Source organism: Podarcis melisellensis (genome assembly GCF_964234715.1).
Source record: "Podarcis melisellensis genome assembly, chromosome: 3".
Classification (NCBI taxonomy): Eukaryota; Metazoa; Chordata; class Lepidosauria; order Squamata; family Lacertidae; genus Podarcis; species Podarcis melisellensis.
This window is the reverse complement of record NC_138530.1, coordinates 52,194,756-52,222,176: the sequence shown is the minus strand read 5'-3', so window position 1 is coordinate 52,222,176 and position 27,421 is coordinate 52,194,756. Positions and strand designations below refer to the sequence as shown.

General features: G+C 40.2%; 1 protein-coding gene across 3 annotated transcripts in view; it reads right to left on the bottom strand.

The window, feature by feature from the left end:
- Positions 1-27,421, bottom strand: part of PRKN (parkin RBR E3 ubiquitin protein ligase) — a 604,066-nt gene that overhangs the window by 243,382 nt on the left and 333,263 nt on the right. For 2 of the 3 annotated variants that reach the window (XM_081906896.1, XM_081906894.1), the window contains exon 7: positions 26,671-26,730. The exons of the other annotated variant lie outside the window; for it this stretch is intronic. In XM_081906896.1, the coding sequence (XP_081763022.1) occupies positions 26,671-26,730 (60 nt within the window). The remainder of the gene's footprint in view (positions 1-26,670; positions 26,731-27,421) is intronic. 3 annotated transcript variants of the gene reach the window in all.

The window sequence follows — 27,421 nt, the reverse complement described above, 5'->3', positions numbered from 1 at the left end:
AGGAGCAGTGATGTTTGCACACCTTGCCTTCTTCTCCCTCTGGGAGAAGCAAATAAATGGATGAGGTGAACTCCCCCAAGAAGTGGGACCCACAGAGAGCAGTTTGCTCAAGGGCCATCCAAAGCCTGGAACTGGCAGCAATTTCACATGCAAAGTGCGTTACCATTTTTGTCATGCTTGTGCTCACAGCAAAGTGAAGAGCTGGACTCTAAAGCAAAGCTAAGTGTGCTTCCAGGCGATCACTATTTTCAAATGGCTTTCAATCACAAGCCAGCAAAATTCAGGTTGGGGAATTAAAGTTGATTTGCAGCTCTTATGCAAGAAGCTGGCTTTCCCCAAAGAAGGGGGCTTTTGTCATAAGGGGAGAGACAGGAAAAGGCACTGGGAAGTGTGGGAGGCAGCATCATCTGACTTCCCTGCAAACAAACCAGACTAAATGCTGAATAAATACCCAACGTTGTCTAGCTTTCCACAAACTTTGTGCAAACAAATCAGTATGAATGCTCAGAAAACAGATCACCTGAGGAGCTGGGATGGAGAAATAAGCAGTTTGCAATAATGAAACTATGGTTAAAGTGTGACACGAACACAAGTGGATTGGCTTGCCTATCCATTGGACAGTGTTCCTTTTCAGACAGAAGGTTGTACCTAACCACATCTGTGCATTTTTCTGCAAGACCCTGGGTGAGTAACAGGGAACTCGGTAAAGAGGCAGCTGTCAGGATCCAAGAGCCAAGCTCTTGTCTTAGCCTGCTCAAGGCAACCTGCTTCTTGGCTCACACCATAACTGATCAGAGGCGCTTGCTGCTATGAGTATCTATTTTCAATTAGTCATGACATCCTATTCTGCTGCTCAAAAAAAGGGGATGGAGAAATCCAAAGGCACAGTTGATATTTGGATTCCAGATGCTGACTTTGGCAAGGTTGCCAGTAATGGGTTATGCCAGCAGGACTTTTCTTGTTCTTCTGGACTAGTAAAAAATCCTATTATTTCCTTATATTGTAAAAAATTATTTACCTAGAAGAAAAATATGTTATCAGCTTATCTCCCCCTCCTCATTCCCCACCACACCATTATGCAAAATGTATGGTATCCATAAAGAAGTTTCCAGTATCTCTGTATGACAGCCTTCCTCAACTTGATGCTCTCCAGATGTTCTTAGATTGTAGATCCTATCATTTCTATTAGGAAATGCTGGCTTTGGCTAATGGGAGTTGAGAACCCAACAACAGGTACCCCAGATATGGGGAAACTACTTTATGACATGAGAAAGTGGTTCTTAACAAAGTGAGGAATCAAAGGAAAGAAGTAGATAGAATAATTAGAAATAAAACCCCAGAAGGTATTTTGGGCATCACGGTTAATAAGCAGGCAGTTTCAAGGGACCAGCATGTTGGCACATTTTTGTAAGAACTGGAAAGCAACCGCTGAAGATTCTGGTTGTCCAGGGAGCAACCTGCATGAGACAGCCAGAACCCAAGCTGTGTTGGATACCTGACAGCTCAATAGTGCTAAGGGGGGCCTAGTTTCACCCCTTTCAGTCAGTCATCAAGAGATATAGATAAGTACTCTCGAGGAAGAAAATAAATAGCAAATAATGCAGTCTGACTGGTTGTAAATGAATTAAAAAGTGGCTGTTCTCTGAAACCAACCCTGGAGATTGGAACCACTATAAAATAAATGCCTCAGTACCCATCACACTAATAGCTATTGCTCATAAAGATACCATGGTCAATGGTATCAAAACTGAAAATAAGCCTGATACCTGGTTTTGACTTCAAGACAATCTATGAATGAGGCTGGGTCCAAGAGGACTGATAAGGCAGGAAGGAGATGTGACTTTTCTGTTTGCTATAACAATGATCACTTCACTGCTTAAGCCAGGAGGATGAAAAACTGTATTAATATTACAAATATAAATGTTAATACCGTATTTAGCATAATATTTAGCCGTTTAAATAACACATTGGTTCTCTGTGGATCACTTTACAGCTTTTTGCTGTGAGCCTGTGAGATGCTCAGTCTGGGCCATTAGGATTCACTTGACAATTTTCCGACCACCAAAAGTGACACCTTTCAACTTGGGAGAAGTGTTGAAGTGGAATGGGTGGGAAGGGATAGCGCAATGGAGGCAAAACAGATTGATAAATCCAAATTTAAACCAGTCCTCTCTCTTAAATTCAAGATTCTGATTCTCATTAATCTATCCCTGACATGTGATGTTTGAAACTGAAGCTGTTGTTTCTGTTATGTGTTTCTTCTTTCTATATGAATAAATACCTACTCATGCAAAATTGCTCTATAAGGTTATGGACAGAACATGTGGAAACAGAGGGAAAAAAGAATAGGCACAATCTAGAAAATGTAAATTTTAGCTGAAGTTCAGAAACTGGAAGAACCAAGAAGCCTCTTTTATTTAGATTAGAGTTGACCTATCTTCAAGTTAAGAAATAAAAAATCTCATAGTGAGCTGTGTTTTAGTAAATAGTCTTCTTGTTATGCTCCAATAACACAGGATAAAAGTTATCCCAGATACCTATGAATGTCCAAGGGTCTCTGTACAAACAGAGAAAAAGACTGCAGAGCTTAAATCTGTTTGGGTATCATAAATGTTTGCTTCTGAATGCCCAGCATTTGTTATTTTCTTAACTCACTGTGACTCCACCCTCACTGAAAGATTTCCTGTTGCAGTACTGAAGCTACAAAAGCAAAAATGGCAGTGTGGATACCACTTCTAATATTCTTTATTCTGCTAAGGAAGAAAGGAAATAGCAAAACATCAGAAGAGGAAGCAGCTGATGAATAATGTATACTGGTTCCTTTGCCTGGAAATCCTCTTCACTTTCCATTTATATGTCTATTTTAGTTTGTCTAGGACACTGTTAAAAGGTACAAGGGGAATATATATGTGTATGTGTAGACACACACACACACATATAAACTGCTGCGGGGGATTTATTCTAACAAAACATTTCTAGGGTGCATTTTTAAACTACAAATGTACTCCCAAACTGAAATTTAGGATCAAAACAGAAAATGGCATTGCTGCTTTTTACCTAACACATACAGGTTAAACAATCAAGCATTGATTGATATTGGTCCTTAAACCTCTTACTTCAGTTCTTTTTCATATCCTGCGGCTCCAATTTGCATCTGTTAAAATCAATGTAAGTAATTTCAATACATGTAAGCACATTAAACACTATGCTCAGTTGCAGTCTATATGCTTAAACAAAAATACTGTGGTCATATAAAAGGGACAACCTTGCCAAAATTAAGCAACTGATTTCAATGTTAGGTTTAAGCATATGCTTAACTCTCCTACTAAAATACATAGACTTAACCCATCATGCTGAATCTGTTAAGAATGGTATGGTGGACTTGCACATGCAGAAGCGTCTCTAGGATGGCAGTATTTAGATAGCAGTACATTCACCAAAGGCAAAGCCCTCAGCTGAACGGCTTAGGCCCAGGATACCTTGAAAATCTCGAAACATGTACATTTATGCTATTAGAACCAATATTTTCTGGGTCTAATCAGGGGCAGGGGGAAAGTGACTGTAAAAATGGGGTGGCTGGATCTGTCCTCATGGCTGTTTGTTCTGTTTTAATGCCCCATTTTAAATATGTGCCGTTGGTGAACTCTAAAATGACTGATAGGTTCTTCTCTCATAGCCCCACCCACTTCTCAGAAGCTGCAAACCAACGGTAGCCTTTTTGCTGTTAATATTCTCTACACTAATGTGTATTTATTAATCTGAGTTCACTCAACACAGGGACATATAAGAAATCGGGGGTGGAGGGAGTCTAATGTGTCAGATCAACATTATTCAAGCTCCCTTGTCTTCACATCATCATTTTTAAACCATTATTGTGAGACAGCTCAACTATTAAGTTTTTTTTTAAAAAAAATCTTGAGTCTTATTACAATATATAAAGGGGGTTTTGTTTTTGTTTCTTCTTACCCCTTTAATTTTTTTACTTTTTGAAAAAATAAAATAAATTTTAACTGATTTTTTAATTTTTCATTAATTTTAAGTCTTTAACTTCACCTTTTCAAGTTAACTTCATTATTTATCCTTGCCTTTTAATTTTGAACTCCCACTCTTATTCTATTTATAACATTTTGCCTCCACTTTCATTTTTAACCTTAAATTCTTTGTAAAAAATTGTTTAATTTTCTTTTTCTATTATACTTTCAACTTTTTTACACACAAACATCCTCCCTTCTCCTCCTCCCCCCACAAATATAAGCCCCCACCCTGGTTTGTTTCTTGCGTGTTTACACATTGGTCTATGTTTCTTGCTCTTCTGCCAATCTATTTGCTTGTCTGTCCCTCACTTGGCCATCTTCACTGATATGGCTACTGCAGCCTGGGATAAATTTTCACTAAAATATTGATGAATTTTTCTGAGGACTTTTTTCTTTTAAAAAAATCTCAAACTGTTATGAAAATGTGGGGAACTGAACTTAAGACTGGAAAAGTGTGAAACTGAGAGAAATAAAAAACTGACAAATTCACCCATTCCTAGTTGTACATACTTAATTAGCCAAAAAATTCTATCTGAAGTAACATTTGAAGCAAATTTAGTGACTCGTGCTTGGGGAAACAGTGGATAAATTTTGAAGAAAGCCAAAAGGAGTTTCAGTAACACTGGCATTTGCTTGGTGTAGCAGCTGCCTGGCAAAACAAGACTAGTTTGAGCTGCCTGAGTATGCAATTTATGTATTAGAAGCTTATGTGGTAAGAAAATACTTCTGATCTTCTTTGGAAACATTTAGCTGTTTTCTCTGGGCAACATCCACATTTTGTATAATTGCTTTATATGACTCTTACGATTTTATTTTGTTAATAATGCTTTTGCAATATGTCGGCTGCTTATCACAGCCAGCAGACTGCTTATACTTGATTATGCCTGATCCTTCTTGAAAGAATAAACTATTTTATCAACAACTGACTTAAAGCTAACAGGACTTGCAATGGTGCAAAGTTGTAAAGACAAGCTGGGAACTCTAAACTCTTTACAATGTTTATTAAGGTCTGAATGATGCCAAGAAATGCATTATTTATCAGCTTAGCACTTGATTAGGTGTTAAATAGCTGTCACAAGAGATTTCAGCAGTAACTGGGTTGACTTCCAGCAACTGTCACATTATAGTGTGATCTAGGATAGAGAACCGTAGGGGAAAGACACACCATAGCATGGCTAGTGCTGCTTTTCTCCCTGTGGGTCCAAGCTGGGGAAGAATAAAAGCGTTTGGGATCTGGCGTGATGGAGGAGGGATGGGCCTCTGTCTGATTCTGCCATTGCCAGAAGGAGCATCTGTTGTATTCTGGAGGCTGGCCTAATGTTAGGTTAAGAGCACAAAGAGGTAAGATGTGCCAGAGAAGAGTAGGTAACACTAGCTGGTAAGGAAAGGCTATTCATGCATAAACTATGCAGCAGGACTATGCATATGTGGTCCTCCAGGTGTCATTGGAATACAACTCCCATTATGAATGACCACTGGCAATGCTGAAGGGACACAGGTTCTCCATCCCTACTACACAGGGAAGCCCGGGAGCAAGGAAGGAACAAGATAAGGTAGTGAATCTGAGAGCTTCACACCAACAGTGCTGCATTGCACAGAAAGGTGTGTTGGCAGAAAAAGTAGGCCATCAACCACTTATGCAACTGGGTGAACAATTCCAGGGCCTAGGAAGAACTAACAGCAGCAATGGTGAGACCTTGGGATTAATGGTCGCCATGGGGTATGATGTCAAGTTCTGCAAGAGGGCTTCTAACTACCCTTGCTCTAGGTGGGACCTGAAGAACACTGACATGTGGCTGAAATTAATTGGGCCAAACACTGAGAAGAGGCCAGATTCAAGTACAACCAAGGAGTATGCCATAGGAGGCAATGCAGTTTCACACATGTGTGTGAACATTACCGTGGGCTTCATCCCCACACCTCTTGCAATAGGAACCCCTCCTGCTTTGGTGGCTCCCAGGGCTTTAACCCCAGAGCCCCACATAAGGATGCCGGTTCCTCTGCCCCAAATGCTGGCAGCAGAAACGGGGGGGGGGGCAGCAGCAGAACCCATTATCAACCCATTATGCTCTTTAGCCCCATCACCAATCAAACTAGGGGCCCTATACTCCCCTCCTTCAACATTATCTGGACCAGCAAGCTGTTCAATATCTCTGGGAAGGTTTCATGCGGGGTTTCGGGATCCTATACTATGAAGAAATAAACATACACACACACCTTTAATTGCTACACTCCAATGAAATAAAAACAGTTTGCCAACCTTATAAATAAAAAATCTGAGCAAACACAGTTACATGCTTTTTACTCAATTTATCATCTGAATATGAAGGTAGAAGTTAGAAACACTATTCACCAATATGACACGGAGAAGTTTTAAAAAACTAAAACAAAAACATTTTCTTTTTCCTAATTTTGCTAAGAATAAAAAATAGTAAGGGAAAATAAAGCAAAAGATTTGGAAGCATTCCTGTGACCTCCTCTCTGCAAACTACCCCTGTCTCTGCTTTTCAAAAATGTATATTTAGGGTGTCTTCTGTCTTCATCTTTAAATGTTTAAAAATATGCCTTCTTAATGATTATATAATTTTCTCTCATTCACTAAAAGCATATTAACAGGTTAAGTAGCTACACATCTTGCTTTTGTCTAAATTAATTAGGCTTAACATTCTAATGGATAAAAGAGGTTATTTTCACAGAAGCAGTTTTGGACAAATTAGGAGAAAGATGCCTGTCCATCCAGAACATTAGAAAAAGAAGGAGGTCATCCTAGTCAAACACTAGAAGCAAATACAAAAGGGAACAAGCTATCTAACTTTCAAATATAAATGAAACAGGCAGGAATTGTTCACAGCTTCAGTGAAGCACTCTTTTATATCCTGATGTAATGGAAAGGATGATAGGCCAGATGTAATGGAAAGATTTTGGAAGAAAATATTAGAGGCGTACATTTGACCCTGTCTTTCCGCTTGAGATGCATGAGATGAGATGCTGGTGAAACAGTTGGGGAAAACCCAGAATGCTCTGAATTATAGGAAGTCACAGAGTGGAGAAATGTTAGCTCTCTGATTCCTCTGAGTACTGGTAATAAATAAAACTCAAGCAAGCAATTGTGATGATACTTTCTGAACACATGAATGGAGAGGAACAATGGGCAGAGATGGACTGTGATGTAAAGGATAAGGAGTTGGACTCTGAATTTTTGAGACCTGCATTTTAAACCCTACTTGATCATGAAACTCTGCATGCGGTCCTTTGGAGAAATCACTTTCTAACTGTTAGGAAATATAAAATGGGCAATAGTAGTATTCATGAACAGCCTTCTGTGAGATAAATGACAGGCCTGTTTTGCTTGGATAAAAATGATCAGAGGAAGGTAACAGGAAGATCTGTACTGGAAAATAGAAGTGGTTTCAGGAAGTTGGAAAGCTTAAGAGTGGGAAGCTCAGCAGTAGGACAGCTGATGGCAGGCACAAAATTATTCATGGGCTAAAACAGGGGAACATGAATGGGGTATTCATAGGTGTCAGGAAAGGCAGAGAAGAAAGCCCAACATTTTGGGGGGAGGGGGAGGCAGCTTTAAAAAACAACAACACCCTACCATGCCCCTGGAAACAGTGCTATTTGCCAAAGCTTATAATAAGAATAGAAAGAATGTTAAACTCTATGTCACCTCATCTAACACAGTACACCATCCACCTCAAACTCCATATATATATATATATATATATATATATATATATATATATATATATATATTCCCACCCCCCCAAATAGAAACTCTTCATTGGCCTGCATGTACACTGTCTTAATCAGATAATTGGCAGTAGCACCAAAAAGCTATTGCCGGCAAGGGGGGCGGGCAGAATTCAGGAGGGCCAGCAGACCTTATTTTTTAAAAAGTGGGCATGGCCAACCTAGTTATTAACCTGGAGTTTCAGTTTTTTAAAGTTTTACTTCCATTAGGTTAACAGGAAAAAAATAGAAAATTAACTTTGCATTTATTTATTTTATTTTAAATAAAGTACGATGCAATGCAAACACCATTAAAGAGTTTGTGGTACTGTAATACCTTATTTTTGGTCCCTTTTTTTTTAGTTCATGTTTGGGCTGGGTGCTTAACGGTGACTGATGGTTTACAACAGAGCTTTCCAAACTGTGTGTGGTGACACGTTAGTGTGTTGGTTGCAGTGTGTAGGTGTGTCGCATGAATGCTCCCCGCTCTCTTCCTGGCTGGAAAGGGTTTGGTTTACTTAGTAAAACTGAATTACTGTGTCACAAAATGATGCATGTCTAAAAAGCATGTCACCAACATGAAAATTCTGGAAAGCTCTGGTTGACAAGGTCCCACAATGTAATGTGTTAGGTACCTTGTAGCATTTGTAAGATCTAACCTTCTATCTTTGTTGAAAGCATATTGAATCTGTATGAAGAAATCCTTAATTCTATAACTTGTGGAACATGATTTTCTTAAAATAGGAACAGAAAAAGGAACAACAAAAAAGAAGCAGAATGTAAACTACATAGAACCCAACTGTAAAAAGAAAAAACATTTAGCATAACATATTAATATAGTCCCAGTGATCATCAAGCAAATAAGGTAATGCCTAAGTATCTCAGTGATTTAACCTTTAATGGGCTGGCGCTTTTTATCTGAGAGTACATTGTAATTACAGCCAACTTTTTTTATTGCCCAGCACGCTCTTATCCTGTAAATGGCACTAGGTAAGTCCATAAATAATAATGTGTTAGCTAATTGGGCCAAAGCCATATTTCTATATTTCTGTAATGCTGTCGGTGCTATTTAAGCTGTGCCAAGCTGGCTACAGTGAAAATAAAGTGATTTAAATTAACCTTCCTGAAATGCTGTCCTATCAAGCTTCAAGGTCAGTCTGTGCCCGTGAAAAGAATACATAATCAAAGTCCACCATGTTGTTTCATTGGCATGTGATATTGAATGGCAACAGAATTTGTAGCTGCACCCGCGGTTCCCTATTTTGGATTAATGAAGATACACACAGGAAGGTGATGGATGGGAGATGAAGGATCCTGTGTGAAGGGCAGGGTAGACAGGATCTCCCAAGGTAGGAGGCTGGGGAAGAGGGTGAAGCTCCCAGGCGGAATAAGGGCTAAAATAGAATTGTGATACTTTGTATTTACTTTCTTTTTTTCCCCTTCTCTTTCTTCTTCTTTATTTTCTTCCCTTTCTTCTTCTTGCTTCTTTTTTAGTTTAGCTTTTATTGTATTTTATGTTGAAAACTTTTAATAAAAATTGATTTTAAAAACACACTAAAAATTACTTTTTAATCCCTTTCTCATAGAACTGCATTTGCCTTCCTTAGCACCCTCAGTTTCACTCTTATAGTCCAATCCTATGCACTGAAAATTTTCTGGTCATTCATTCATTCTCCACCATCCACACACCAGAGGTTCTTGAGAGTGCAGACTCCTTAGACCAGGCTTCCTCAAACTCGGTCCGCCAGATGTCTTGAGACTACAATTCCCATCATCCCTCATCAGTGGTCCCGCTAGCTAGGTGATCATGGGAGTTGTAGGCCAAAAACATCCGGAGGGCTGAGTTTATTATTATTCAGTTTTTATTACTTAAAGATAGTATTGCAATTTTCAGAAGCCAACTCATGGTTTGGTGTGTTTGAGTAGGCCAAATGCTGCTAGACAATTAGGAAGACTGTAATTCCATGGGCGAAAGATTCAGTATTAAAGATAGTTCTGGCAGACAGTGCTGCCTGAGTCAAAGGACAATGTAGTACCCTCTCCCCACTCCACATGACTGGGTGTTACTTTGATACTGGCAATGGGATAGCATCTTCCACAGCACTTGAGGGAAGCAGGCTAGTTTAGGGGGGTTCTGCTTCCCAATATCTATTGCCCTAGGTGATTGCTTCACTCTGCCTAATGGTAGGTTCAGCCCTACTGGCAGTCAGAATAAAAGGAGTAGGAATCGAATTAGATGTGATTTGCTGGCTTCAGCAGGACACAGTGACAATTAACTTTAGCTGGGTTAACCTCAATATTTCTAACTGCATGGGTAGACTATCACCCACTAACTTCTTAATAGGCACAAATTAATCTGGGTGCAGAAGAGAAGTATGGAGAAATTAAAACAGCCACTAACACTGCAATTTGAATTTACCTTGGATTAAGCATGCGCCAGCCACCTTTGTCTTTAAAAAAAAACAAACAGGGAGAAAGAAAAATGCAGGATGTTTGAAAGTGAAGTATAAAAGCTCAATATTGCACCTTGTTGTGGCAGACTGCACTACAGGGAGAAATTTGTTTCTGACTTATCATTTTTATCCCAAGGAGTATAACTACCAATGCGGTTATTATTCATACAAAGTGTCATAATAGTAGCTCTCAGGGACAGATTCTGGACTGCACTAACATTCACCTATGGCCGTAATATTTAGTGAATGATTATTGTTTGGGCAACTGAAGACTGAAAAAAGAATGGCTATTCACCTTTTTGTGAAATTACCTAAGGCCAATGCTGCTAGATCTGGCTAAAAGCAGTGAGCCTCTTGCAAGTGGGGATTAGTGCCAGTCCATTATATCGTCTCTGTGTGAAACAGATGTGAGTAATCTTCCCCTAAAAATTGACTGCAAGCTAACAAATATAAAATTAAAACAGCTGAGCCAGCTATATACAGCTGTAAGGCCTGCCTCTGTGGATCCATATGGAGTACAGGCAAGATGGTTGCAGCATTATTTGAGCTCTGCTTGCTTTCCCCCAGAAAATGCTGTGTTTATACACTGCAATTAAAAGCTAAAAACAGAAGTATAATTTTGCATATTTAAACTTGTTTTCCAATTATTTCAGAGTTGTCTTGGGTTTTGCTTCTGTCCCAGCTATTATGCCACTGGCATAAGACTCTGGCACATCAGTCCCAAGCACATTTACTTGGATATAAGCCTTGCTGATTTAACTGAAACTTATTTCTAAGTAAGCATGCTTAAGATACCAAGCTAGGGGCTGTTAAAATTTAATTCTCAGTTTAGGAAAACTGTTCAATCTGTTCCCTGTATTTCATTATTCTGCAGCATGGGCCAGTTCTGTTGCTACACTTTCTTACCACTGTGTGGAATTCATGTTAGGCAGATGCACAAGAGCAAACTGAATTAAATACAACCAAATGGAAGTGCTTCAGCAGTCCATCATGAGGATCTAATGATTTTCACCATGCCCTTGTGCCAAGAGGGCATACAAGTGACCGAGATAAGACTACTTATGTGAAATATCTATCCTGTTCACACCGCACAACAAAGTAAAACAAATACAACTGCTAATAAATCTTCATACTCAATAGAATGTCCAATGAACAAGAAAGGGGAAACTGTGGCTCTCCAATTGTTTTAGGACTACAACTTCCATCATCACTGATCCCTGAGGCCATGTTGGCTGGGCTTTGATGTGAGTTGAAGTGTGTCAACATGTGGAGGGCCAGGTTCCCTACCCTTGTAACGAACAACCACAATCAAATAACCAACTCAACTCCCAATATCATCTTGAAGATGTAAGACTTACAATCCTTTTTAAAGACTATCAGAAATGTCCGTTGTTGTTTCTCTGGGAAAACTCTGGGGAATTTATAAAGAAGATCCTACTACCTGCTCAGTTTGTGACTTTCTACAAGAAAGGAACAAGGAACTCAGTCTGATGTAAACCTTAACTGACAGGAAGGGTACATAAAGGGGGAGAGTGTCTTCAGGGTTTGTAGATTGACATCACTGCCCTCCTAAGGAAACTGTTTACAAGTCAAATGTGAACAGCAAGGCAAACATCAAGATTAGATCATCATGGAGGCAAATATTGGATGGTGTTACCTAGATTATGGAACCTCCTCCTGACTGGAAGTTTGAACCCAAAGCCAACTTATTTTCCAAGGAAATGCAAAACCTTTCAGTTGCCAGTGATGAATGTATCTGTTATATGTTAACTATGGATTGACTTAATGCTTGTATTGTTCTCTATATATAGCCCGTATAAGTACTGTTTCCAATGTGAAGTGAAGTGTAGTTAGTTATTTCTTTAATAATGTAATGATGGCTTATTTGAAGCAATATATATTTAATAAAACACGCACCTGAACTGCTTTTTTGGTTTTTTTAAAAGTCTATGAATAGCAGGGATCCTTTTCTGGTTGATTTAACACTCTGATCCCTCTCTGAACTTATATTTGAAAGAAATCCTGGGAGCTTCAATATACAACTAAGAACACCTGCTGCACACATGAGATACTTCAAAAATGTATTGAGGGTCTGAGAATAGGGAAAATAGTAACTAATCCCTTCACCTGCTCTTGTCACTGTACTTGCACTGCTGAGCTTGACATACATGTAGAAACATGTAGCTGGCTTTTCGGATATCAAGGGAAAATGTAACTATCACACCTTACAGCCTTTCTTTTGCTGCCTGCATTGGCCCATTTTCAATTTAAAAAACCCCATCTTGCTAAACCATAGTTTAGCTGTCTTGAATGAATGATGGAAGAATGAAATGGTGCACTCCCTCTTCACTCTTCTCCTTATTTCCTCCTTCCCTCTGTGTTTACATCCTAGTTTAATTAAAGTGCAGCGAGCTGTTATGCTCAAAAATGAGTAACAGTTTGAAGTTGGTTTGAGATCCTGGTTAGTAAACTAACATTAAAACAGTTCCCTGCTTTGGACACAACAGTTAACTGTGGTTTAATTAAACTGGGATGTAGCATTAAGGAAGGAAGGTGGTGAGCACAGTGGTGAGGAGGGAGCATACAGCCCTGTTGCTCATTACTGGTTGCTAAGTGATGGTTTAGTAAGCTAGGAATTGAATGTCCCAGCTGAACCATTTTTGTATATCTAGACTGAGATTAAAGTCTATAGTTTAGAACACAATCAACAGACATAATGAATTAGAACATTATCAGGCACTGCTATCCACACTTGGTTGTATCCTGTTGTGTCCTGTCACATATGGAAGGCTCATTGATCCATTGCAAGTGGCAGAAGTAATTATCACTGATTTTTCCCTTCCCCCCTACAGCCCCTTGTGCCCCCTCATCTGCTCCAGAGGACTGTGAGACAACCCCTCCCCCTCTAACACTGTTAGATGTGACACGGGAGGTAGCAAGAGAAAGTGAGGATAGCAAAAATAATCTCCTTCCTTTTTTCTCCTCATACTGGATCAAAAAGCCTTCTGACATCTAAGAGGCAGAACTGGATTTAACCCATTAAGCTTTAAGAATGAGATGAGCTAATGTCAAATACATAAATCAGTCTCCAAGAAGCACTGAACTTTCGAACTCTACTGTTCCTCTTGGAGTTAATTTGCATTGTTTGCAAGAATCTGTCACCACCACCTAGGCACAAATCTAGGTGAACTCTGGCTACCAACCTACCTACCATTTGGAAAATTAACACAATGTGAATGTAGTTTCATGGTCAGCTTAACATCTGCATCACTCTTCCAAGTGAGGAGGGAAATTTTTGCCTTCCTCTCCTGCTCCAGATTTCTGATTAGGTGAAAATGTGTGCGAGAATCCTTATAAGCTTGGTAGGGCAATGTAAAAGACCAGCCTACTACATAAACAATGATGACATGCCTTTAAGTAAATTGGGGGGGGGGCATTTTTCAGAAAAAATGCTTGAAATACATCACCCCCAATTCGACATGTTACTTTCTCAAGTGGACATACAACATTGATTAGGACGAGCCAAGTGTAAGTATCCCATTCTCCTAGATCAATCTTCCTCAACCTGATGCCCTCCAGTTGTTTTGTGCTACAACTCCTATCATCATTAAATCCTGCTTTGTCAGTATATATCCCATAGCAGGGATTTTTATACTGAGATGAGACAAACTGGCAGATGGCTTTGTATATGGACTGTACTTACACTGGAATAAAAGAGAATACTTCTTCAAAGTATACTAAAGCTTTTTAGAATAATATACATAAGGCTGATTTGGCTCCTTGTAATGTCTTGTAATCTATTGTAATCCTGCCTTTTTGATTAGGATTAAGCTTTTGCTAGCATCTTTATTTTTAAAGGAACACGGAGTAAGTGAAATAGTATCTTCTTTGAACCAACTAATGGTCAAAAAAGAATATTTCAAATTACAAAAAAAAGAAAAATTCTTCAAAGATGATTGTTTATTTGCCTAAATTTATGTTGGGCCGGTGAAACTAAATTCCTGTTCAAAACATTTTCTTGTACTTTGAAATAGCAGTCAGGTTTTGCTATTCATATTGCAGTAGGAATGCAGGTAGCTATGTAACCCTTTTGATTTTCAACATGTTCAGAATCCTTTTATTTCTAGATGACTCATATCTTTAAGACTCATCCATCATTTTATGAAGCAAACTTGATACATTTTACAGCAGAGACACACTGTGCTCTTTGATGGAGAATACACTTCTTGTTGTTTTTCATTGCTTTAATATAAATGTCACTTGAGCTGAAAGTCTGTCTGCTGGCAGGTTTTTGAAAGCTTAAGTATCACACTATTATTAACATAAGGGCTGAAATGGCAAAGACTACACAATGAATTGCTTGTGTGCTTAGTACTTTTTCAAGCAGACTGGCATCTTTGCTCTTCTTTCGGACACTGGTATACCTTTCCTACAACAATGCAAGTTAGGAATAGTTTTATGATGGGAATCTTTAAAATGAAATAGGAGCAGCACCTGCTGATGTGGCTCCCCATGAGGAAATGTTACAACATTTGGGGTTCTTTTAGTTTAGGGAGGGGGAAAGGCTCACAATGGGGATAGACAAAATAGAGGCTTAAAAATTATGCATGGTGCAGAGAAAATGGATATAGATTTTTGTGTTCTCTCTCTTACATAATACTTAAGTTGCCTCTGGACAACCTGTTTATTGAGCATTCATCCTGATTTGTTTGTGGGGAGAGTATATGATGTCACATCAAACACTTTCCACTGCATTTCCCCATTGCTTTCGTAATGGCAAAGAGCTTGATATTTCAGGGAAGTGGACTTGTTGTGCAAAAGCTCCAAATCAGCTTTAATTGCACAATTGGAATTTGCTGGTATGTGATTGAATCCAACCTCCCCTACAAACAGTGACAGTCTGGAAGTGCCCCCAAAGTCATCCAATGGAGTTGAATGGGGGGAGATTCAGGACAGACAGAAGGAAGCACTTCTTCCCACAGCCTTTTCTATTGATACAAACTCTTAACAGCTTGCTGTGTGGGACAGTGGGACCCTGGTTTTCAAACCAGTCTAGAAGCCACACCCTGAGACTACCGCCAAGGAGAGAGACAGACCCTGTGATGAAGTTTTGGACCACATCTCCTGCAGGAACACTGATGAAATGGAATGGAGAGCTCCTTTTAAATAAAAAAGAACAAGTTGGAAGAAGCTGCCAACTAATAATTGTTTTGAATCTGTTATTGCCTACACTTCACTGTTAGTTTAAACCCCATCATATCCCAAATAAGAGCAACTTCAAAAATCCAAATGCCTAAACCCATAAGAAAAGCCTGTTGGATCAGATCAAAGGTCCACCTAGTCCAGCATCCTGTTCTCACAGGGGTCAACCAGATGCCTGTGGGAAACTGAAAGGCAGAACCTGAGCACAATAGCACTCTATCCACTTGTGATGCCCAGCAGCTGGTATCCAGGGATATCCTGCTTCTGACAGTGCAGGTAGAACATAACTATTGTGGCTAGTAGCCACTGATAGCCTTATGCATCATCACCCTCTTTCTGTGCTCCTCAGGTGTTGCTACAGCTATTTCCATGGCCACACAAACAGGCTTGATTGCTTGGGACACCAAACATTAGATCTGCTTGACCAAATGCAGGGGAATAAAAAGAAGCAGCATTTTCTCATCCTGCTGTCCTCCCCATCCCCCTTTTCCGGATATCATGCCAACTCTTCATAGTGTGCAGTTTCACACTAATAATAAGCAAAGCTCCACTGGATTATTTTTAAATGGCTCTGCTCTTTTAAGAAGACATTGGGGGAGTTTCACCGCTCCATAATACTCAGAAAGCAGAGAACTGTTGGGGGGTGGGGAAAGAGAGAAGCAGCAGCTGCTCCAGCACTACATAAATCCAGGCACAGCAAGTAAAAACATAGCATTCACTTTGCTATTTTTCCTTTGTTGACGAAATCACAACTGTGTTCACGGAAACCCTGAGGGACTACTCAGACCATTTCAGCTGTTCAAAAGAATAATACCAACAAAAAAAGCACATTTTTCTCCCCACTGAAAAGCAGTTTTGCTTATGTTAGAAGAATTCAAAGCAAAGGAAAAAGAAGGATGCATTTCCATTTCCTCCTGACTCCCACCTATCTCCCATCATTCAGTGCACAGCCTCTGAAAAACAGCCACAGGGAAAAATGTAGAAGTCACAAGGACACATCGAGATGCCAAGAAAATCCATGTAAAATCACAGAAGAAGAAAAAATATTGGTTAAGTAAAGGAATAGGGGAGGCAGGAATATTAATCTTACTTGACCCTCTCCATTGTATATAACAGATCATCTGGCTGTCTCTGTCATATGTTGTGCAATCCAGGCGATCCCATGAATGTAAGAGCATTACTGTAGAATTCCTGCATTTTTTAGGCTTCTCCTTACACTTCAGTACCAAGGGCAGTGCTATGGACTCATTACACTTGGAGCAGCTCCTGGTATTGAAATGAAGAATCACGTGGACCTGCATGGCAGGTCTTTGAATGAGAGCCAGCTAAAGTTCCATGCTAGTACATCCCTGAAGTGAGACTGTATACTGGTATTTGTCAAAAGGCAGAGAATGGTTTTGTTATGCATACAAAGGTCCGAAACAATTTGTTGCATGGTTAATCTCCTCATAACCAAAAAGTTGAACAACATATCCCCATATGATTGCTTGGGGTGCTGGCAGTGGAGGACAGATTATCTATGTGGAACTATATCGCAGGAGGAGGTGGTTCACACCCATTAAAATGTGGGCACAGAATGAGTTAAACAAATCATTATATGATTTCAGATGCCTACTGCTTTTCATGTACAGTATTACCTCTTATATACCTCCTACCCCTAGGGATTCTGCCACCTGAGATGGCTGCCTCATGGACAGGCCAGCCCTAGTTATGAATATGCCGTGCACCAGATGTGCCTTTGCCCCTTGCCTTGCTTATGTACTGTACTGATCTGAGCATTAAAGTTTTTGGCGGATAACATAATCAGAGTCTGCGCCCTTCATCCAGCCAGGACAGCACAGATGAGAAGCATAAATAATGGCATTCAAATTGCTAGTCACACAGTGTTACAAGGAACCGAACAGCTGTTTTACAGGAAAGCAAAAAAAGAAAGATTCCATAAACAGCCCACTTTGGAAAGCAGGCATTACACCTAACATGCCAAAATGTGGATAAGAATGGTGAATCCAGACAGAACTAATCATGAGAAGAATTTAGAGATGATTTGCAATGAAGTCAGGAGAACATCAATGTCAAAAAGAAGCAATTGCCTAGGATAGGTTTTGAATACTATAGTACCAAAGGCTTGTTTTAAAAATCAGTGTTTTCATCTGGGTTTATATAAGCCCACTTACATACCTTAAATCAGTGATTCTCTAACTTGGGTCCCCAGACCACTGATCCTGCTCCCTAGGCATGACAGGCGCTGTAGTCCAAGAACAGTTGGGGACCCACGTTGGAGAAACACTGCCCTAAATCATGGTGTGGAACCGTTTTCAGTTAGAGTACCACTGCCTAGAAAACATTAAGCTGGTGGCACAGGAAGGAGTGGACAAGCTAACACGTGTCCAGGGCCCAAGTAGGCAGCATATTTTGATTTAATTCATTCTTTCCTCCAGAACTGTGTATGTTACAGCTGCCCTTAACTGCTGCCCCAGAAAGCAGATCAACAGCTGCTAACAGCAGCTACAGCATTCCACAGTTCATGTCTGCTCATTCTTTGCTGAAGCTCCCACATTTAGCATGCATTCCTGTCTGTAGCTTCTTGGAAACCTGCAGATTGAACCTGTTTTTCAATTTAGTAGCAACATTCACTCAACAGCAATATGTTACCAAGCCAGCTGGTCTTTTTTAACCTTTCCCCCCCTTTTAATCTTTGAATGTTCTGTGTCAACCTCATCTGCTCCCAGCTGAGATAACCTTGGATCCTGCACTATATTGGTTGTATCTTTTTACATTCCTCCTACCTTCTTGTTGAAAAATAAAATAAAATAGAACAACTGATTATAATTGACACCGAGAAATAAAACTTGGAGCAGAAATATTTTCAAGCTGTTGTCACCCATAATTCCTCTTTCTCCACCACATGCTGACACTGTAATTCAACCAAATGCAAGATTTGATTCTGGATGTTCTATTTTCATGTACTTGTATATCATGTGGAAGCAGATTTATTAGAGCAGGGAATACAGGATCACAAGTAGCTGAAATGGACCCAATGGAAAAGGGCAATGTTAGGTTAGCTTAAATAAAACAGATAGCTGTATTGCCTTCCTTTTATTGGTATTTTTAATCATAATTTTGAAAATAATAAATAATAATAATAATAATAATTTAATAATAATTTATTATTTGTACCCTGCCCATCTGGCTGGGTTTCCCCAGCCACTCTGGGAGGCTTCCAACAAAGACAAAAAATACACTAAAATGTCACACATTAAAAACTTCCCTGAACAGGGCTGCCTTAAGATGTCTTCTGAATGTCAGGTAGTTGTTTATCTCTTTGACATCTGATGGGAGGGCGTTCCACAGGGCAGGCGCCACTACTGAGAAGGCCCTCTGCCTGGTTCCCTGTAGCTTTGCTTCTCACAATGAGGAAACCACCAGAAGGCCCTCAGAGCTGGACCTCAGCATCCGGGCAGAACGATGGGGGTAGAGACGCTTCTACAGGTATACATGACCAAGGTCGTTTAGGGCTGTTTAAAACACCAACACTTTGAATTGTGCTTGGAAATGTACTGGGAGCCAATGTAGGTCTTTCAAGACCGGTGTTATGTGGCCTCGGCGGCCGCCCCCAATCACCAGTCTAGCTGCCACATTCTGGATTAGTCGTAGTTTCCGGGTCACCTTCAAAGGTAGCCCCCACATAGAGCTCTCCTAGATGTCTTCTTGGTTGAGTAAGCAGCGTATAAAATTTGTTAAATGAAATAAAATAAACCATATGGGCCAGAATATTCGCATAGGCTACTCTGAATCTGCAAACCTTGCCATCTTCCTTACGGCCACTTTTTGACTGCACCAAGAGAGATCTCTGTTCTCTCACATCAGACTTCTATTTTTGCTTTTGTGACTGGCTGTTATCTACATATCACTACGATGTGTATCCAGCCTTTTTATTGTAGATATTTAAGTTGGCCAAACTAGACCCATAAAAGTATAATTTCATTATTAATCAAAACAAAACAAAAAAAATTTCTTTCCAGTAGCACCTTAAAGACCAACTAACTTAGTTCTTGGTATGAGCTTTCGTGTGCATGCACACTTCTTCAGATACCATGCATGCACACGAAGCTCATACCAAGAACTAACTTAGTTGGTCTTTAAGGTGCTACTGGAAGGAATTTTTTTTGTTTTGACTATGGCAGACCAACATGGCTACCTATCTGTAACTTCATTATTAATATTAATCTAGACAAATGTTCCTAACAACAGATTTCAAGTCTTCTCACGCTTTGCCATGATAATCCTCCCAAAGCCATTACAGTGGTACCTGTGGTCGCAAACGGGATCTATCCTGGAGGCCCATTCACAACATGAAAAGAGCGCGACCCGCAGCGGCGCATCTGCGCATGCGCAGGTTACGATTCGCCACTTCTGCGCATGATGTCATTTTGCACTTCTGCGCATGTGCGAGCAGCGAAACCTGGAAGTAACCCTTTCCGGTACTTCCGGGTCGCCGCGGGACATAACCTGAAAGAACGTAACATGAAGCGGACGTAACATGAGGTATGACTGTAAACAGTAGAAGGAAATTACATACCACTCAGCACTTCCTCAAACTTCCTTCTGCCTAGAGAACTGTAGACTTATAAAGCAATATGCAGTCAACCTCGTTCTCTGAATGGCAATGGCTTCCACCTGAGAGGTGTCAGAACTGAGTTCTGGTGAGTTCTGGCTGAAAAAAAGCACTGCTTCTTGGAAGCATCCACAGCAGCTCTCAGGATAACACTTGGTACTTGACTTCACACTAGCCTTTAACAAGGTCCTTTACCAAAGGTTCACAAAGTAGTCATGTAGAAGGCTCTGTCCTGTTACAGATCTGCAGCCAGTTGCTGTTGTTCCTCTACAGTTCTTTTACACTTGCTCATTCATTTGAAATGGCTGATGCCGGAGAAATCCCCAGTGGACTATGCCAGTGTTGTGTATGATGGCTCCTGAACAAAATTCTCAGCCTCCCCAGCTCCAGTACAGATTTAAAGAAACTTTCTACAGTACACAAAACATTTTGACTATTTCCGAGTCTGAAGAGCACAATCTTTTTCTTTCTTTTTTTCACATCACATATATACCTCCCCCCCTCAAATGCTCACAGCCTGGAAAAAAGCTATTTCTATTCTAATAATTCTTTCCCATTTCTATTCTTTCAGACTGTCATCTGGCATCTCAGCAGACTTCTGCCACCTGCAAGGGCAGGCAAAGTCAGACATCTCAACTCATTCATGATTGCAAAGCTTCTTACGCCGTCCAGGTGGCACATATTCCTTTTTCACATTTCTCACACATACTAAAAATGGGTGCCAGAAATGGCAAAGCTGCAAATGAGGAGGAGGAGAGGTCCTTAAAATTATCCCCTTTGCCAAAGCAAATATATACAATCCTGAAACGCAGCCAATATCCTCAAATAGAAGCAAATGAAAGCGGGAAGCTATTCCTTGCAAAAAGTTCAGCCAGGAAGATTCCTCATCTTGGAGGTATGCCAGGTTTGGGATTAGCTTGTACCTGCAGGGGATGCTCTGTGCCAAGCGTAGTTGCTACTCTACCAGAGCAGAACATTATACTAACAGAACTTTCGCTGTATACTCAAGTCTTTAGCCATCTTCTAAAGCTCTACAGGATGAATCACCTCCACAGCTGTTAGAGGATTAAAACATCCTTGCACTCCAAGCTGCTTCAAAGACACACACACACACACACACACACACACACACACAAACTTCTTCAGAAAATGATTTCTAGAGTTCATTAGGCATAAGAAACCACATGCTTAACTTGCCATTTGCCATTCCTTGTTTTCTGTTTACACTGTTTTGATTGCTATAATGATTAAAAATCTCCACTTAATGGATCAATCAGATTCTTCATTTTCCAAACAAAGTTTGTTCCATTTTAAACTAGGTGGATTTTAAGCAAACATTGTTTTTTTTTAAAAAAAAAACCAACCATTTTGTAAAAAAAAAAGTAAACCAAATTATTCATTTTAAAAAGCTTCAATTAAAGTCTGGTCTTGACTATAAAAACAACAATGGGTTTTTTTTGGGGGGGGCAGACTTCTAAGAACTGTTTTTCTGGAAAAAGCGGTTCTGGAACTCACCATGAACGCCTTCCTTGTTCCCTTTTAATGGCAATGGCACCCATCTGAGAGGTGCTGGAATTGAGTTTCGTTGAGTTCCAGCTGAAAAAAAGCCCTGTGCTCAATCTTTGAAGTCAGTTTCCCAAAGCTTCCCAAAGCTAGGCAAGTGCTAACTAGGCTTTAGGAAGGAGAATGGAGGGTTCTAGAATCCTGTCAGAGCCCCCTTGCCTGGTCTAAAACAGTTTAACCAACCCAGACCCTGCAACCATCATCTGAGGCCCTTCTCCATGTGCCTCCTCCATGAGAAGTCTGGAGGGTGGCAGCACCAAAACGGGCCTTTTCTACAGTTGTTCCCCATTTGTGAACGCTCTCCCCAGGGAGGCTCACATGGCACCTTTGTTACATATCTTTAGGCAACAGGCAAAAACATTCTTTTTCTAGGCATTTGGCTAATGAAACTATCTATGGCCTTTTAAACTAGGGTGTATTGTTTTTGTTTGTTACTATGGTATCTGTTTTTGTGTTTTTATATTGCAAATTACCCTGTGATCCTTGGATAAAGGGGGATAGAGCATACCCTCCAACATTTCTCCGATGAAAATTGGGACATCCCATTCCATAATGAGAATTTTACTATTTATACCCCACACATCTTATTGCATTGCCCCAGCACTCTGGGCAGCTTCTTTGTTGTTGTTTAATCGTTTAGTCGTGTCCGACTCTTCGTGACCCCATGGACCAGAGAACGCCAGGCACCTCTGTCCTCTACTGCCTCCCGCAGTTTGGTCAAAGGGCAGCTTCTAGCATATATAAAAACATAATGAAGTATTAAGCATTAAAAAAAACTTACCCTATACAGGATTGCCTTCAGGCGGCTTGGGGGCTGGATAACTACATACCCCCAATGAAACTAGGGACATCCTAAGGAAAAGTGGGACATTCTGGGATCAAATCAGAATCTTCTCTAAATCAGGGATGTCCCTGGAAAATAGGAACACTTGGAGGGTCGGATATAGAAATCGTCATCATCATCATCATCATCCTAAAGTTTCAGACAGACTCTGCAGTGTTCAAGCCAGCTAGGTCACCTCAGTCTGTGGTTTACCTTTTCCCTGGCCAGGGGCAGGGAAGGTTGCTATTAACTGGCTCCACCCAAGAAACTCAACATTACTAGTCTCTGTAGCACTTTGTGTAATGTGCATCACAGTGACTGGGAAAGAGCAGCAAACCAGCTGAAAAATTGACTGATAAAAAGGAAATATATATATACACACACACAGAGAGAGATAATTTGTATTCAAAGCCCACCAAATAACATTGCTGTACATTACATAGCATCTCTGCCTATGACTTTATGCTTTGGGCTCATAAAAAAGCCTACAAATTTTGCTAGAGTGTGTGGGAACAACCATGATAATGGGGTAAGCAGCCAAGCCTAACAAGGCACATTAACTGATGAATCAGAGCATGTATTGCATCCACATGAGGTTTGTTTTCAGAATATTATTTTCTTTCCCATTAGGATGACAAGTGCCTTTGCCTCCATTTCCAGATGACATCTCTTTCGGTGAAAATAAATAAAACTGTTTCCCTATTTTTATAAGATATCATTGCTAACTAATTTCTAAATTACTGTGCTTTTTAAAAAACAACAACAACACCCCTATTAGTGTACTTGTACAACATTATTCCAGAATCTTACATTTGCTCTCCAAATATATAAGCCAATTAACACATTTAGAGGTGGGTTGCCAGATTGCCTTGAGATGCCTTTAGATTCCACAGCCTAAGAGGAATATGGCTCACACTAACATCAGTGGCAAATGCAAATTTACAAGCTCCTATCTAAGTTACATCCAAAAGGCCAGAACAAACAAAAGCAAAAAACATCGTAATTTTGTTTCCCTCATGAGTGAAACTGTGGGCAATCTTTGTACCATACGTTTGGTAGCACTTATCATTCTTTCTCTCTCTCTCCCACCCCTTTTCTTTTCTCTCCTGGCCTCCTCCTCCCACAACTCCAGCTGGGATAACTCCACCCCTTCACTCTGGCCAAAGAGCACCCAGCACCCAGGAACAACATCATTGCTCCATAAGCTGGACCTGGCCTTTGGACCACTACTTGGGGGAAGGGCCTTAACTCTGCTTTGCATGCACATGGTCCCAGGTTCAATCCCCCAGCATCACCAAGTATAGTTGGGAGAGAATCTGCCATAAACTTTTGAGAGATGCTGCTAATCAGCTTAGGAAAGGCTGAGCTATTTGTACCAAGGGTCTGACTCAGTATAAGGCAGCTCTCAATGGCCTATGTACATCCCTGGAGTGATATTGACAAACCAGTGACACAACACGACAACAATCATCAATACCATGCAGGACAGAAACAATCCAGGATAATTTAACACTTGTGAACCTTAACTGAGGTCTGCATGGCAGATTCCATCCCCAAAAAAGGTAACAAAAATGGAACACAACCAGTCACATTTATCTACTTTACAGTTGATATAAAACCTGCTACTGTTATATCTGTTTTGAGGCCTGAACTTAAGCTTCGTACACCAATCCAACCAAAGGGCAAGAGTTATACTCCAGCCACAAATGTTATGTCATGTCATGAGATAAAAGCAAGCAGTAATATTTGTTCCCTTGTGACTTACTTCTGGATTCTGGTTAATTTTAGTGACAGGTGTGTGTGTGTGTGTGTGTGTGTGTTGGTGTGTAATGGACCGGGTACAATCCTGAAGGTGATTAGTCTGAATGTCTGAGTCTACCTGGTTTCTCTTTCAACTGTTCACACAACCTCACAAAACGTGTGTACATTATATACACACAACAATATATACATATATGTTTTTGTTTTGTGTGCATGTGTGTGAATTTTAAGATGATCTGGAGAAAACGTGTTTCATTCCTGCTAGGTGGATTACACAGGAAGCTGTTTTAAACTGAGTTAAACCAATTGTCTTAGAATTATAGAATCAGAGGATGATACAGTGGGAAGGGACCCTGAGGGTCATTTAGTCCAACTCCCTGCAATGCAGGAATCTTTTTGCCCAACATGGGACTCAAACCCACGACCCTGAGATCGAGAGTCTCATGTTCTACTGACTGAGCCAGAGCTGGGCTGTCCATCCAGTTCTGTGTCTACACTGACTGGCCGTGGTTCTCCAGGATTGTAGACTGGGGTCCCTCCCTGCCCTACATGATGAGAAGGATTGAACCTGGCACCTTCTGCCTGCAAAGCAGATGCTCTGCCACTGCACCATGGCTCTTCCCCACTGATTGTTTCATTTTATTATGTATAAAAAGATCCTAGCAGATATGAATGATACCTGTTTGAAGAGTGATGAAAAAATTGAGGAATTGGAACAGACAGGCAAGATACTAGATAGCTCCTTGGGAGATCATTCACTTTGAAATGAAACTGATGTAGAGTCTAGACAGTTACATCTGGTTTTGAAGGGAAGTCTTTTGAGATGCTGCTGCAGATGTGACTAGAAGGAGCCCAAGGACTCATCTCTGTGGTATGCATGAATGGCAGCATGTCTCGAACCGTGGTAAATGTATCATTCTTAAATTAAGAAGTAGTGGAACACCTTCTTTTCAGCCTCCACTGATAGGACAAATTAACCGTACTGATCTGGTATTGGGGTCAAAGGTATCCCAAGAAAGACATATAAAAACAAATACTTGGTGGGTCAGATATGACAGCCTTTGCTAGTAAACAAAAACATACCTTTCCTGAGATCCCCCCCCCCCCATTAACACAATATGGTGGTGCTTAAGCCTTTGGACTCGGCACCATATAAAGTGCAAAACCCACATTTTACAACCTTCCCATTTTCTTGGGTGTCATCAGGCCTAATCCTACCAGTTATGAGGCCTCCTCTCTCAATAATCCCAGATGTGTCTAGACTCAACCCAGAATATTTTTGGCCTATCCTTTCAATGGAGACAATGCTGAGCCTCACTTAGGCATGTGGCACTGAACAAAATGTACGTCAAAATAGCTGTACAAACCACAACAGTGGTGAAGATACAATCTGATGCAAATTGGTCCAGAGCAGTTTTCCCTGTGTATTTAAATATATGCTATGCACAGTCAAAATGTCCCTACGGCATTCTGTGTCAACCAACTCCTTTCCAACTGCAGTTGTTAAAAATCCAAATGTTTTCTCTCCTACATTTATTTAAAAAGACCACCACAGTTTATGTCCACAAATGTAACACAGCCTATCTGCCTTTGTCTTGGACCCTGAAAGGTGCTTCACAGTTTGCAGACACACCCGGATATTGTGTTATCAACAGACAGCCACAACAGGTGGCTTATGAAGTTCTTTGGTGAGCATAGCTAGTGCATGCTTGACAAAGGACCTGGATGTTTAGACTGTCCTTTAATGTTAATTTAAAATATCAACAATGCTATTTTGAAAGGCTCAGCTATTTTTAAATCAGCCTAAATTATTATATGCTGTTAATTTGTGGTTTTAATTTTGTATGTTGTATAGGAAAATGGGATAGAGATATTACGATTTTTTAAAAAATTAAAATGAGTATATTCTTCCTTTCAGCACTGGATTGATATAATTTTGTGATCGGAGATTAAACCATAGTTTCCAGTTTGGATGCAACAGAAAACTGTGGTTTAACAACCCTGGAAGTCTTTCATTAGAGAACAATGAGAGAAGGGGTGGGGGAAGCACAATTCTCATTCTCAGTCAAACCATGGTTTATTAGACCAAGATCATTACATACAACTTTGCTATTGATTTTTTTGTAGTTTAGCAATACAATAAATACCATTCTGATGTCTCTATTTAATGCCAGAACAACTGGCTTACATGGCTGAAACTCTTATGAACCAATTAAAAATTCTGCCACCCAGTTTAGCATTATCAATGGTTTCTGTAACAAAGGACAACGTCAGTGTTAATTTTGGTACTGTGTCATGACACACAGGAATAAAATTAAAGTGAAAATGACCTATCAAATTTACTTGGCAGGTGCTAATTCACTTTGATCTATCCCTGGCCATAATAATTTCACGACGGCAGAGAAACCATACATATTTATAAATGTGGGAGCAGGCGGCTGTTGTTCTGTTTGTAATTTACAGCAACAAAGAATTCATTTAGATTACCATACTTGAAGTCCCAAGGTGACTCTGTCGTGGTTACAGGCCCCCTGCTGTGCAGGATACCTAACATAATAAAGAACAAAGCAAAAACAAGGCTACATTGAGGCAGGGGCTCCTGGGTAATCAATTCAGGTATTTACAGCTGAAACAATAGTACTGTGCAAATCAGCATCATTACTACAATTTGCTGATGGGAACTCCAGGGAATTGAGCAAGTGTCTGCCTGCAAAGCAGCTGATTAATCCAAGTTACTTATGTTTGGTTAATGCATTATTGTTTCCATCATAATTAACAATAAATGAGTACTTAGGAGGGGAAATAGGTAGTCAAAAGCCCATCAAGTGGACTGACAGTGCAGCTCTATCTCCCCACCCTCTACACTGACCATTATATGTGTATAAATTAGAAAACAAGCAACATCCTTCACACTTGGGGCTGCTGTTGAGAAGCTCATTCACAGTGCAGTGCAGTCCACTCCACCCTGTGCTGCACTGGACTTGCCTGAGTCATAATCACTGACAGCTTTACACATGTTCAAAGGAAACTCAATAACAGCTTAAGTGAAGCAGACATTTCCTAAAGGGGGATCCTTGATGTCTCAAGCCAGCAAGTGCAGATGCCTGTAAGGATGTATGTATCAGCCTGTTTCTACCCTGTAACAGATTTATTTATGTTCATTCATAAGTCCATTCCATCTGATTCCTGCATTTATCTCCAAATTCTTGGTTTTTAAAGATCTATAAATAGGTATTTA